The sequence below is a fragment of the Morone saxatilis genome, unplaced genomic scaffold (genome assembly GCF_004916995.1).
Source record: "Morone saxatilis isolate NCDOM2014 unplaced genomic scaffold, NCSU_SB_2.0 Contig9, whole genome shotgun sequence".
Lineage (NCBI taxonomy): Eukaryota > Metazoa > Chordata > Actinopteri > Moronidae > Morone > Morone saxatilis.
This window is the reverse complement of record NW_023340268.1, coordinates 14522421-14537312: the sequence shown is the minus strand read 5'-3', so window position 1 is coordinate 14537312 and position 14892 is coordinate 14522421. Positions and strand designations below refer to the sequence as shown.

Sequence of the window (14892 nt, the reverse complement as noted above, 5' to 3'; positions counted from 1 at the left end):
GAAGAGAGGAGAGGAAGAGGAGAAGGAGAGGAGAAGGAGTTTTAAAATGTTGTATGCCTAACCATTATATTGTTGAATCCAAAGGGTAGCATCAGCCCAAAGAAATGTGTGTTAATTTAAATAACTTTGTTTTCAGATTGCGTAAAGACAACAGAATACTTGGGGGTATGTGAACTGAACACAATTTGAATTCTTTTTTAATTCCCTCCCTCCTGAAGTGCATTTGTGCATAAAAAGAAAACAATAGAATTGAAACTGGCTTTTTGAACACAATTCCTTGGGATGGAAAAACGTGGGGTTAAAAAGAAGGACAGAGAGGGTAAAGGACAGAGAAAAAGGGGTGGTCAAATATGCTCAGCTATCTGAAATGCTTGACAGCCGTCGGCGCCTGAAAACCATCACCACGTTTTAAACGGCTTAATATCCCCTGTCTGCCACGGCTTTTGTAAGAGCCACGACGGAGAGGCGCACATCCTGGACATGGTCCTGTGTTTGGCGAGTTGTGTAATGTGTGTGTTCATATGGTTCTCCCCCGAATTGGCAGGTTTCTTATCTTGTTAATCTCCTTCTGTTTTGGGGAGCGGTGGAGAAATGACAACAGTAACTCCCCATTGGGCCCAAGTGCAACGGACCGTTAAACTTCGCTAACCGATCCTGAGGGAAAAACTTGGGTGCTCAGTTAATTATTATTATTTTAATTAACTTGGAATTCACGACCCAAAAATGTGAAGACACATGTCCTTGAGTCTCTTGTTTTCTCACCTCCTGTGGATGTGGACTGGAATTGTTGTGAGAAGTTTTTATGAATTTTGGAATCAGAGAATTTTCTATGTATGACTCCCCTGGCATTGATGGCCACAAGGGTAATTTCTTGAAGCTTGTGAATCTATTAATCGCTTTTATTTCTTTATTAAGTGGGCATAATTCAGTTTATACCTTACTTGTCATCTTAGGACCAAAAGAAAGCACTGCATTTGTTGGAGTTTATATGTATATTATTATTTTATGTTGTATATTACTACTATCCAACATATATATTATGTCTTAAATATCATTTTCCTATGTTTCTGTTTTTTTTTTTTACTCCACCAACTTCTGGAGATATTTTTATATTATCCAGGTCTTTTTTATTTAAATGATCACCTATGTTACAGCTAGTTGCAAACCTTTCTGTCTGCTTGTCTCTGTGTTGGATTTTTTTGTGTAGTGTACAAGCTGGTAGAGTTGTGTTCTATATAGATTCATATAGTTAATGATGGTTGAGCTAAAAACTAAATAGCTGAAATACACTAATGTTTGAATTTACATAATGCTTAACAGTTGGTCGCCATCATTATTTTTTTGTCATCTTTTGATAGAAGAAAGTTACATGGAAACAAACAAGTTAAACACATGGACTATTCCCAAGTATGCAAGTGTTGGGAAGAGGTCAAAGTTTCCAAGTCACATGAAAGTACACGTTCTCACTAAGGTCACGAGCCGGCCCAAAAAGGAAAAAACTTGGAAGATATGTAAACAACATTAAGGACTCCACGGAACAAACTATAGAAAAATTGATTGAACAGACATGGGACAATCTTAACCAACCTTCTCCCAACAGGAAAATTCCAGGAAGTTATGTGTAAGGAAACCACGCCACTTAGTCTCCACCTGAAGGCTCACAGGGTGGAGTAGATATTGCCCGGCTTCGCTCTCTTCTGCCTTCCGCAACTTAGGTAGAAAGCCTACCAAACCCCATATTCTTGGGTGATTAGAGGAGAGTTAAGATGGGAAGTATTTGTTTTATATTGTTTGTATAACATGTATGTGTATGTGTTTGTTTATTTCTAATATTTATGTATCAAGTATGGTAGATCTATTGGAATGATATTTAGATTTCTATTTATTATATACAACCATTAGCACTTTTCCAACAGTTTTTTTAGTGTGTTTTTGTTTTGTTTTTTTATTGTGTTCACCGCGAGTCTAAACGCTATTGTTTCTATTTTATCGATCTGCCTCGGTGTTTATATGTGGATTTTATTTAACCATTTGTGTCTCTACTCTCCTCTTTCCGCTCTCTTCACCACAACACGCACCACACACACACACACAAACAAAATACATATGAAAGTGTCAGAAACCGCATGCGTGGGCTGTGAATTATGGCATCTCTAATCAAATAGGCTTTATGGGAGCGAACATGTTTGCATTCAGAACGAATTAAGCAGAAAGAGGACTTGATTTCCTTGCCTGTTCAAGCAAGTGAACCATGAGACTAGATAGATGAGGAGAGGACGGAAGAGGAGAGAGAGGAGAGGAGAGAGAGAGGAGAGGAGAGGAGTTAAAAATGTTGTACTGCTAACCAATTTATATGTTGATCCAAGGGTAGCCTTCAAGCCCAAAGAAATGTGTGTAATTTTAATACTTTTTCAGATTGTGTAAAGACCAACAGATACCCTTGAGGGTATGTGACTGGAAACACAATTTGAAATTTCTTTTTAAATTCCTCCCCTCCTGAATGCAATTTGTTGCATAAAAAGAAAAACAATAAGATTGAACTGGCTTTTGAGACACATTATTGGGAATTGGAAGTGGAGGATGTGAAAAGAAAGGGACAAGAGAGGGGTAAAAGGACAAGAGAAAAAGGGCGTGGTCAAATATCGTCAAGCTAATCTGATGTGACAGCGTCGGCAGCCTGAAACCATCACCACAGTTACGCTTAATATCCCTGTCTGCCACGGCTTGTAAGAGCCACACGGAGAGGCGCACATCTGCATGTCTGTGTGTGCGAGTGTGTATGTGTGTGTTCATATGTCTTCCCCGAAGGCAGGTCTATATCTGTATCTCTATCTGTTTGGGGAGCGTGGAGAATGACACAGTAACTCCCATTGGGCCAAGTGCACGGACGTTAACTCGGCTAACGATCCTAACAGACTACATTAGGAGCCTGGTGTGTGTTTGTGTGCGCGTGTGTGTGTGTGTTTGTGTGCATGTTTGGTGACTTACAGCTTTGATTGCATGGTGTGTGCATTTCCGAAAGGTTACAAAGTTGCAAAAGGCATCATCTTCAATACATTTTCATACCTCATCTGTCTTGAGACAGTGCGCTCTGCCATTTTAAATTTTGCAAAGAACAAGCAATTAAGAGTCATTATTCTTTCAATACAACATGTTCTTTCATAATGAGGACAAATGAGGAGAGATGGAGGGGTGAGGGGTGGGAGAGGGAGAAAGAGCGAGTATATCGTCTCCCTTCTTTACATTCTCCCACCATCCTTCTCTCTCCTCTTGACCTGTCTGTTCCCATCTTAAACTCTCATACCAGCTCTTCAATGTGTCTCATGAATTCTACAAAACTCTGTCCCCCTTGTCTGACCCACACCATGTTCACGTCTTTCTCTTTGGCCTCTGCTCTGCTTCTGTCTATCATCCTTGATTAGGACAACTCCCTTCTTTCTGTTGGCACAATGGCCTTGATTAGTCTGAAGGTAAAGCTATTCATTTTGTAGTCAATCATTCTCTCTTTTTGTGTCCATCTGATTACAAGAACTCCCAACCTTCCCAGTTTCATTATCCTGACTTTTACGTCCACTTTTATTTTCTCAACTTCCTTCCAATCTTCACTCCTTCAGTCCATTCCCCAAACTCTAGTCTCTCCATCTCCATCGTTATCCTTCCCGGCATTACATCATGATGTTATATTATACCCTTCCACACTGGCAGCCTACAACCCTCTCCCAATCCTCCATCCTTCTGTCCGTCCAGTCCTTCTGTCTGGTGGCTCAATGACTTTTCCCAGCCGAACTACTCCCCTGCTGAGCTTCTTAAGTCCCACTATTACAATGTCTCCAGCCAGTCAAGTAAGCCCTGTGCTATGACTAAGTTAGAGACATGTAAATCCACTCCCAAACATTTTCCCCCCAGGGTTGCACTTTAATACACTCTGTCTGCAACAGGGACAAAGGGCAGGTTAACGTGGGGATGTTTAGCAGATTCCATCTCTAGCTAGTCAGGGAAAAGGAGGGGTCGAGTGTGAAGCGTAGGCTGGAGGAGAAAGATGTCAGAAATATAATAATGATGACTGATGACTGACTTTCTGACAATGGAGATATGAAGAGAATCATATGAGTTAGGACAGAAATGTCTGAAGAGTCATTTGCATTCTTCTGTCAGTGAGTCTTTTCCTTAGATCCACCCAACTTTCTTACCCTTTGTATTAAAATACAAAAGCTAAGGCAATTTCTACCCTATCCCAATTCAAATTATCTCAATTTCTTCATTCAAGATTCTTATTCATCTTTATGCATAATGTATTATGCAATTTGGAATAATTTGATTACTATTTTGCAAGTGGAAGTTTGGCTCTCAAATAAAACCTGATAGTCTAGTCTTGGGCTCGACTACCCTCCAGTCCTACTGTTTGATCCAACATCTCATCATTCTTTTCATTGTACGCTGACAATTCTGTTTCAAAACAAAAGCCTCACTTTAACAGATGAACTCTCTGTCTGTGAGGTTTAGAAACCGATCTCTGTAATTGGACACAACGTAAAATGAAAAACCACGCTGGTTGTAGTACCGGAGAAACTCCAGCGCCTTAAAGACTCGAGGCCTTTTCGCTACATGTGAGGCCTTTTTCTCCAACATGTTGACTTCAAACAGAATCTTTCACTTGCTCTAACACAAGCAAACAGGCAGAAAAAGGCACTGACAGCAAAAAACATCCATTAAACGGAGAGAGACAGGAGAGCGAAACAGATAAAAGAAGCGAAAACGAAAGAATGGAGTGAAGACGAAGACAGACAGGGAGCAGCAGAGGGCTTCTCATTAGAGAATCTCTTGTAACGGAGAGTTTTGAAATGACAGCGGATTTAGGCAAGAGCATAATCCGTCTGCGCTATGCCACTGCTCTGCTACCTCCCTGTGCCACTCAGAGGGGAGGGGGCGTCTGCTTTCCAAGAAGCAGTATTCATTCGCTTCAGAGGGAGAGCTACAGGCGGGCGCAGGCTTGGGAAAACTCATGGTAAATATAGATAGAACCATCAGGGAGGCTCTCCAATTGTGGCAAAGTTAAAATTCACATTTTATTCTCTCCCTACTGAACAATTCATATTATGCTTCCTATCTATTGTTAAAGAAAACCCCCACTAGAAAATATATGATAAAAATATATACATATTTAAACCCACTAATCATAATCCACTACTGTGACTAGATTCAGGTAGCAACAGCTGTTCTGATGAGATATGAGTAAGCAATAATGCAATACAAGGAAATAATGGAAAGGTGAAAGCATTACATTCTGTGTCAGGACACCTCAGGAGTTCATCATTCCAATGTTACTGCTGCATTTTGACAAAAGATATAACAGAAAGCTTTGCTAGTCATCTAATATTTAAAGGTTATTTAAAGTAAGGGTAAGTAAAGTTACTTTCACCAGTGATTTAACTGGTAACTTAGCCTGAAGTGTGAGTGCTGCTGCTACGGTTACATTCGGCTAATACTAATACTTTGACCACTATTACGAATAATGACTAAATAAACGGTGACAATAAAGTGTCCTGAAAATGGCTGAACTATGTTGGATTTTTGAGGACTATACTCAATGTTTGTCTGTACTGCAATTTCTACAATGTTATTCATCAGCCACTATATGCACTGACACTGGTGTATCTAACAGTCCAACTCTTAAACGTTGAAGAGTGACACCATGGATTTTGGGATATTTTACCATTTCAGGGTCTTCAGTGAGTTGTTATCAGAAGGCCCAGAATTTTTAGCACCATTGTTAACTACAGCTATTGTATGCACCCTTAGGAAGAGTGTTATCTGAATGTAATATACGGTAGTTGCTAGTAGTGTGCACCTGAACCTAAACTGATTTATGGCAAGTATCAGCAAATAAAATTGTCACTGCTGGCTTCCAGTCTCCTTTATTATAGGCCTTTATGGGCCTGCTTGGAAGCATAATTCCTTTTGTTTTTGCGAGCATGCCATCTATGCAAGGAATTTTGGGCATTTTAACATTGTATTAACAGAATATGCATTAAATTACTTTTTATATTTGCATGTCTGACAATAACGCGGCGGTATGTCAATGAAAACTGTCGCATTATTATTAAGACCTTGTATCATATTGTATGTGGCTCACTGAATTTCCAAATTAGAGGTGACAGACTGAGTCCTGGGGAGTGGGCTTCCCTCCCACTGCTTTGGTGCTTCACTCAGTTAGTTTCTATCCAAGGATGTTGATGATGAGGAAAGGGAAGGACAGAGAAGGAGTGTGTGTGTGTGTGTGTGTTTTGGGGGGGGACAGAGACAGACAGAAAAAGCATGAAAGACAGACAGAGAGCTAGGAGCATGTCAAGTTGCCTGGAGGGAGGTGCCATTCCCCCAAGCAACAAAGTAATCACCTCAAACAGTCTTTTAATGAGGCTGCATGGGGAGGATAAAAACAAATTATGACATTGATGTATTGGTCTGTCGCGCAGCTCCTTATAGAGCCTATCCTGCTCTAAAAAAGAACTGTTTATGAACAAAGAAGGACTGTTTAGAGCGGGGCACCGATTCACTAAACCCCGAGGTAGGCTCTTATGGTACTTGAATCCATCATCATTGGACATTTTAGATTGAGGACTAAGAAATAGTGCCTACTTACACAGTATTAGCCCACTGTTTGCATGGCCTGGGTGATAAACTTGATGTCACTCACCACTAATGAGAGCTTTTTTTTTTTTCTCTCCAAGCCATACAGTGAGCACCCATACCATGTAACTAATTGATGCCCCCGTGCCTTATGTGGGTGCAGCCTAGCTTGAAATTACATGTTTGTGTCTTTTTTTTTCTTCTTCTTTGGCTCGTTCAACCTCAACCCCTCTTCACGCGCGCACACACACGTGGCTAAGCTGATGCTGCCCGTTAACGCCGGTAGTTTAGTGAACGGGAAATGATACATGACAGACAAATCTCTCTCGTTCTGACTGACACACACACACACACCTTCCCCCTCTTCCATCTGCGCGCGGCACATTACTCCGTCACGCATATCTTGAGTTCACTTCAACCTGTGACAGTGAGCAGAGGGGCTTATTCATTTCGTTCCGCCACGAATACAAATGGCACACACACACAACACATAAATTAAAAAAAAAAAAAAAAAAAGACCGACTGAACGTCTAAACCAAGAGGATTTTTTCCCAGCGTCACAAGTGTTTTATTGTGAAAAGGCTTCCCTCCCCGTGGCTCCTGAGGGCATTTCCGCCTCTATACGTCGATAACTCTCTTTAAAGTTTTCATTAAAGCTGTAAAATCCCATAATCCAAAGTGAGAAAAACGCACATGCCGCAATATAAGAGAGAGAAAAAATGTTAGTGGGAAATATTACATTTAGTTTTGCTCACTCATATTACAAATAATCACCTAAATGTCAACAAAAACAAATACATGTTAGAGCATTTCCCTGCAGAAATAAGAGTGAAACTCACCAATCAAGTCGTTCCCAGTACGAACTGAAGTGTGCGCTGGACTGAAAGCTTCCTCACACTTGAGTCTGCCGAGGTGCGTCTCTCCCTCCTCTCCGTGCTGTCTTCACTGTCTGTCCCCGTCACGGCTCAGATAAAACTGCGATCCAAATGGGAAAGAAAACATGAATCCTCCATTTAAAAAAAAAAAAAACACTAGTGCCTGCTGCTGAATCTCACGGGCAGCTCATGATAAACACTCAGTCTACCTTCTTCTGTCACCAGCGTGTGCGGAGAGGGAGGATCGCGCACAACCTCTCTCCTCCCTGTTGTCTCTCACTCGCTGCTCTCCAAGGTTGGATACTCTGAAGCACTTTGAGTGAATCCTGCTGTGGGCATTGCATTGAGTAAGCTATCCCTAGTGACACTTAAATTGCTAGGAAAGTGGATGCAAAGTACTGTACAGATAAGCTACTTGCACTGTTTCCAGATGTTTTTTGCCCCAGTGGTGAAAGTAGTAAGTTTTTGGATGTCTCCCCCCCATCAAGGTTATCAAGGTTAGAGGTGTTTGTTTTTCAACGGCCTCCTTTGGAAAATGTATATTTCATAAGAAGCTATCCAGACTTATTCATAATTCAGAAACGTCTGACTGGGTGGGGCTGGTGGGTGGTCGCAGGGCTGGACAGGACACCCTGGAGAGCCCAGTCACACCACCAGACTGTGACAAAAACAAAACGCTCTGTGACCAAGACATTATGGGCTTGTTGCCAGGGAAGACCGGGAATCTAACGCTGAATGGAAACCAGAAAGCAGCCACTGACAGGCTTACGGAGGCTGGGAGAAGCAGAGGTGACACAGAGAGCTCCAACATCGTCACCTGCTAACTGAAAGAGTGAAATTCTCAAACTGTAGACCTTCACGAGCTTAAATGACAACATATTTCAACTTTTATTTTTTATTTTTTTTCCAAACAAAAACATCTAAACCCAGCAAAACACGAACACTTAACAATAAACCAAACATAACAGTGTGCTGCCCAGGCTCTCTGAACAAAAACAATTCTATTAATACAATCTGCACACAGGAGACGCTGAGGTCAATGCCCAAATGAACCTATACAGAACTGGGGTAAAGGGAAAGAAAACTTGTGATGTAAACCACATACCAAATGTGCATCTCAAAATCACACAAAGCTGCTTTTTAAAGTGTATAAAGTTAAAGAAAGACAAATGAAATGCACTTACTGAAATGTATATATAAAAGAATCATTGTTCACTCATTCAGTGTCAGTAAAATGCTTCGTGCAAGACCCACTGCTATTAGATTAAAACCCAAAATGCTCAGAACCAACCAGTATAAAGTGAACCATGTACAGTGAATGTTTTTTCCCAAAGAAACAGACAGCACATTACTTTCAATCATGTCCTTCATTTTCAAAGTGGATTAAAACTGCTTTCCACTTTTTTTCCCCCCCGAATATGAGTTGATTGATGAGTAATGGGGAAAAGAAAATTGATGCCGTGATTGGTCCTTGAGTATGAACCCCTGGAAGTGTTTGATAAACACCAGTCACAGGATGGGACAGTTTTTTTAAATGCAACACACAAGATGATGAAGTGTGCCACAACATGCTCTGAGGAACTCTGGCATTTGACCAAGATGAGAAATCAGTGATACTGATGAGACGCTATAAAGTGACAAAATCGCCATTCGCTTGCTGCCTCAATCGACACCCAATTAAATAGAACACAAAATAAACTTGAATGCTTGAAATTAATGGAATGACCAAGTGCCCGTATGCTGTAGTAGACAAGTTAATGAATTTTCTTAATCTGAGGCACATTAGACCTGACTTGGAGTTAAAGAAGCATTCTACTCCAATGCTGACACAACCAGATTGCAAAACATTGTTACAATATATATATACAAATGTACCTTTTTATGTACGGAGAGCCCTTGCAGAAGCTAAAAAAGCCCCAACCAAACAAACATTTAAAATAATTCCAAAAATAAATAATAAAACATAAAATATAAATAGTCACAAAGGGTGAGCTTAAAAGTCTTTTTTGTTTGGGATAATGAACAAAGGAAAACAAAACAACAAAAAAAGAATGTGAGCCCATATATCAGCTGGTACGGTGAGGGTGCTCTGCTCTTCATGTGTGACTGTTACTGTGATCCACGTGGGGTTAAAAGCGTCTGACCGCGCGACTGTGGTCCCTACCAGTTGTGGTCAAAGTGACTGTGATCAAACTGGTACAGTTTGAGTGGAGAGAGCTCCTGCAGTCTGGTGTTAAAATGGGTCTCAGAAGTTGAGGGAAGGAAAGGAGAGGGGAGGGCTTTCTGGAAACAGTGCGAGGGAGTTGGGTTGCTTCTAGCCGTCCGTAACATCAAGATGTGATCCTGTCTGCATTTTGACTCACTGTAGCTTGTATCTATTGGAACAGAGGACAGAAAACCACATCACAAGCAATCAATTACACACCCAATCAGGATTAGACAGTTTAAGAGCTGTGTCTGTCAGATAAAATCAAACAAATTCCTGAGGTTTACTGAGTGTTTGTGTAACTGTAGTTAAGACTCAGAAGAAGGGACACTTCAGAGAATTAATGGACTAATGCTGGGCATGACTGCAGAACATCGTGGTTGAAGGAGGAAAAAAGTGATTGTGAAACAGCTAAATAGGGATGGGCAATGGAGGCCCAACAGTATGCAGGTTTTTCTGCTAACCAAACACTAAACCATAAAGTATTTGCCCTGCTCAACCACCTCCTTGAGAAAAGGCGTGCTAGTGGCCCTCCATGGCCATTGTTACCTAGGGTATCTCTGGTATGACAGCTCTTTGTTTGGAGTAGTTTTACCTGGCAAGGGGCTCAGTAGCTCTGGACTACAGCACAGTCAGCATAGTCTGGACTCCACAGTCCACAAAGTTCTGTAAACAGAGTATAAGATCACAAAAAGCTTTCTTAAAGAACAATCTCAGAGATTCTTCGAAGAAATAAACAACTGCTATAAAAACAGTCCCCACCGTACATTGCCAAGTACACAGAATCAACTTTGTACAACTGGGTATTATAACAATTAATTGTTAATGCAGTCCATTCTTCAGTGTGTCAACACTGGCCAGACAACACCATCTAGTGGCCTGCATGACCATTGCAGTTTGTGATCTTTTGTAGCCACAGACAACAGAAATACGTTTTCAAAAATCACTTGGAAACATTACCTTTTTAATATTATCAACCAATTAGAAACGCACACATTTATAAACAAATAAAACATTCAACATAATCCAGTGGCTTTTTTCCATCAATGTTTTCATCCAACTGGCCTTGTGAGCTTCTCAAATGAGAAGTCATCTGCGCTGCGTTGAAACTGAAATGCACTGACATCTACTCATATTCCCACTAAATGCAGAGTCACCTGATTGACAGGCCGTGTCCTCTGGTCCGCCATCCATTGAGGTGGAGTGTACTGCATGTGGTGAGGGGGGAAGAGGGGTCAGCGGTCAAACAGAGGGCAACAAACAAACCCAGACTCGCCTCTACAGGAGATAGGGGTGGGATGGGGTGGAATGGGGTGGGATGGGATGTGGTTTGGTGGGGCATAGGCAGGCACAGGTGGATCTAAACCAGACTGAATCATTTATCTCATAAGCAGGAGCATATGTGCAGTGCCTCAAGAGCCCCAGCACGGGATGCTGTTGACTAATTGGTGTGCATGTGTGTGCGCGTGCGTGTACCTGGTAGGCATAAGCGTTCTGTGCGTAGTTCATTGGCATCTGTGGGATCACGACCCCTCCAAAGTTGGAGTAGGAGTACGGCTGCAAAAAGAGCCAGAAAGAACACTTTAACCCACAGGCTGGAGATAGCAAACATACAAAGCAGATGTTACATTATATCAAAACATCTTACAGCATTAAGTCACTTTGGTTCTCATGTTAGTGTCCTTACAAGGATTGTACTATAACTGCAATGTTTATGACAGTTGGTATTGTCTGAATAATTCACCAATTTGGATATTAATAGCAATGTCATTAATAATGCCATTAATAGTGCCACAGCTAACTTTTTTTTCAATATCTTTTCTGGCAAATGGAAAAGTAAATTGATAGATTGTTCTCCACCATGCACCTCTATTCTTGGCTGAGATAATGAGCAAACTTCCCCTCAGAGAAAATAAGGTTCATTTTATTTTACAGAGTGTAACTGAGAATAGAAAGGTGTGCGACGGCATTACTAATGCAACAGACGCAGAGTGTTTATTCAGCTACACGCCTTAGTGGTTTTTTTTTATAATTCAATCTGCTTGCCTTCTAAGATTAGATTCTGACAGCATGTCTATACCTGATTGTAGGGGCTGCCTCCGCTGAGGATGGGTGAAGGTTGTGCCATACCGCCTCCTACGGGTGAGCAGCAAGCGCAGTAGAAGTACTGAGTGGGGCTCATCCATGGAGCTGGGCCCACCAGACGGGATGGCATGGACCCTACATTACATGTCACAGCAGTGTAAGTGCAAGTTCAGTGGCAAGATCTTTTAACGTATTTGCACTGCTAACTAAATATGCAAAGAAGTTCTTCTGATGTAGTATATCAGAATACATACGAGAGCTCCTTTCTTTCATGATGGCAGGGCCCAGCTTGAGTTTCCGGCCCTTAAAACTTATCTGTTGCTATGGCAAAAAATATGAACAGAGGAAATATTACTCCCAGATGGAGATGAGAAATAACAGAAGACCAGTTCCACAGACAGACATCCACTCACCTCGATGATTGACTGAATGTTGACATCTTCATTGAAGTACACAAACCCATACCTAGGAACACACAACACAACTCTATAAAATACACACTGACTCAATAACAATATCTAATACAAAATTAGAAGAAAAAACAAGCTTTGGATTATTCATAAAACTGAGATGCAAATAAACAATCCGAGTTGACACCCACACATTTTCACACAGGTTAAACAACGAACAAACTCTTTAAGGAGGAAAATGTAGCCTCAGAACAATTAATGTATTCATGTATCTCTAAAGGTCACATGACTGCAGTACAATAATACACAGTGCATAGCTGTTCATTTTGTCTCCTTCCTTACTCGGAAGACAAGACTTAACCATATACTGGAAATTTACAAATGTGTAAAAAGATGTTTAAACATTTAACACCAGCAAAAAGAGTCAATAAAAAACTTTAGCACCTACTTACCCTTTGCAGATTCCTCCACGGTACGTGATAATTTTCACTTCCTTAACAGCACCATATCTGGCAAAGAAGTCCCGCATTTCATTTTCATCCACCTGAAGGTTGAAATGAATTTAAATTGAAGAACTGGATTTTAGTTGCTATCCTTGACCATATTCTCTCCATTATGTACTGCAGAAGAAAAGCAAAGCAGTGCACTCAAGTACACTAAAACAGTGTTTTTTCAACCAGTGGGAGCTACTTTGTGTATATTGTGTATTTGTGTATATATGTGCAGATATAATTTTATTCCCAAGGTTCCCCTAACTTAAGGGTTAGGGTATCATCAATCATCACCAAACATTCAAATGAAATATGGCATTGGAAATTCAATTTACAGTAGAATAAAACTTTCAAATGAAACTATTTTTATTCCTATAAATGTGTGGGCAGCAAGCAGGTAGGAAGGCTTTTGTACTCAGAGGTATGCTTGACCGAAGTCAGTTACCCACTGGTGGGTAAACAAACATTTCGATAATACACTGAAGGCCATACAATGTCTTGTCTGCCTAGATAGGAGTGAGCTATTTCAGATTTACAGTTTAACACTCGAGTAAATGAATAAGTTTAAGACATAAAACCCAAAATAAATCACAATCTCAAACTGGAATAAGAGCTTGGTCCCCAATCGTAGCCTGTAGTAGAAGCTGAACTGTGGACACTAATTATAGTAATGTAGTGTATCTAAAAAGTAAAATGTTTTCTTTTTCAGTGCACATATCTCTCTGTCATGTACTGGTAATGTTGGTGTGTGCGTTTAGATGAAGATGCAATTCTGATTCCTATCACTTATTTTCACACATGGCTCAAGTATGACCCAGTTAGATTTGATCTTACCTTCATGTCAATCCCACCAACAAAGAGGGCATTAGGAGTCAATTTGCCCTCAGGTAGAATGTAGCCATTGGACAACTTCAGTGAGGGTGAAGTGTGGTTGCTATTCCTGGGCTTGTGGATATCCTTAAAATAAAACATTTTAACGTTTAGTTACATGATTGGAATTAATCACGAACGTGTAAAATAATAGTATTTCTCTGGGCCAACCCTTCATGAATACTCAATGGTCAAGTACAAGTCACCTACTAACATTAGTTGATGAGACTGGTTGGTGTGTGTTTTGACTGTTTGCTAACTGGAGCTGTTTCCACGTGATAACCATGAAATCCCGTTGATAAAATATACTAAAATCACCTTATATTTATCACTACGAGTCCAGATTTGACAACACAGGAAAATACTGTTGGGTTTTTTCTTTCTTTTTTAAACTTTTATGTGGCTAAAGTTAACCCTAACGCAATTCCCGGCAAAAAAAAAAAAAGATATAATAGTGGCATGAATGTTAAATGTTAACTGTCTAACTCGACTTCAACTAGCAAGCATTGATCCGTCCAACATTGGAGCAGATACAAAGTTAAGAAAATGACATCGACAAAAAGATAAAAAATCACCGGTAATAAGTTACCGTTAATGTTAGTTATTAATAATATAATGTTAAATACAAGTTAAGGGTGTTAGCCGCAGCAAATGCTAGCTAGAAGCGGCGAGTGCGCCTTTTTCAAAGCGAAGGTCGCTAATTACGAAGCTAGCACATTAACGAAAGTTAGCCTAGCACATTATTAGATTAATGAGCCAACAAGTGCTTTGAGTTACAAGAGGCGATTGCACGGCTGAACTTGTAACAGTGAATCTTTGTGCACATAAACGTGTCACTGAAACTTACCATATCTAAAACAATTAAAAGGAATAAATTAGCCAAACGAAAAAACAAACCGCGGCGCTTCTTGTGCCCGACAACAACCAGCTCACATCGGCCCAAACCACGCCCAGTCCACATGACTCACATAACGTCCTATCAAATGTTTCATAACGTATAACTTACAAAGTTCAATTAACTAACGTGAGCTGCCGCCTCTGGTCTTTTTTAGTCACAGCATCAAATGCGAATCTATCACAAAGAGCTGTAATAGAAAGTTCTGCGAGACAATTTGCTGCATAATTCCTTCTCAACTTTCCTGGGTGACTTTTTAATCAGACCACACCGTAATGTACTGCTGTTGATATGTCACCATATAAAAGCTCATAGACATGGAGTGTAATCTGATTATTTTTTAAGACTGGCATGTTAGCTCAATATATGAGATCACAATGTCATTTAAGGAAATATTCCACTCTTCTTGCTCTTCTCGCACTTGCTCTCTTCT

General features: G+C 40.5%; 2 protein-coding genes across 4 annotated transcripts in view; both read right to left on the bottom strand.

Moving 5' to 3' along the window:
* Positions 1–8042, bottom strand: part of rftn1a (raftlin, lipid raft linker 1a) — a 22555-nt gene extending 14513 nt beyond the window's left edge. Inside the window, exons 1-2 of one of the 2 annotated variants that reach the window (XM_035681542.1) lie at positions 7712–8042; positions 7467–7602 (exon numbers count right to left, since the gene is read on the bottom strand). The gene's annotated coding sequence lies outside the window, so the exon portion shown is untranslated. The other variant, XM_035681543.1, reaches the window with a different exon arrangement.
* Positions 8043–9481: 1439 nt separating this feature from the next.
* dazl (deleted in azoospermia-like) lies at positions 9482–14518 on the bottom strand. 2 transcript variants are annotated; one of them, XM_035681600.1, is made up of 10 exons: positions 14412–14518; positions 13529–13651; positions 12656–12747; positions 12207–12258; positions 12048–12114; positions 11789–11928; positions 11185–11265; positions 10866–10916; positions 10304–10374; positions 9482–9877 (listed from the first exon to the last, which is right to left on the bottom strand). In XM_035681600.1, exons 1-9 carry the CDS (start codon positions 14412–14414, stop codon positions 10330–10332), a joined length of 654 nt encoding a protein of 217 aa, XP_035537493.1. In that variant the 5' UTR covers positions 14415–14518; the 3' UTR covers positions 9482–9877; positions 10304–10329. The 2 variants fall into 2 exon arrangements, with proteins under 2 accessions (XP_035537493.1, XP_035537494.1); XM_035681601.1 differs by lacking the exon at positions 10866–10916.
* Between the last annotated feature and the right edge of the window lie 374 nt (positions 14519–14892).

Coding starts and splice junctions, on each gene's coding strand:
- dazl (XM_035681600.1), bottom strand. Junction 12,259..12,655: donor CGTGGAGGAATCTGCAAAGG/GTAAGTAGGTGC, acceptor GTGTGTTCCTAG/GTATGGGTTTGTGTACTTCA. Junction 11,266..11,788: donor GAGGCAGCCCCTACAATCAG/GTATAGACATGC, acceptor CTCTTTTTGCAG/CCGTACTCCTACTCCAACTT.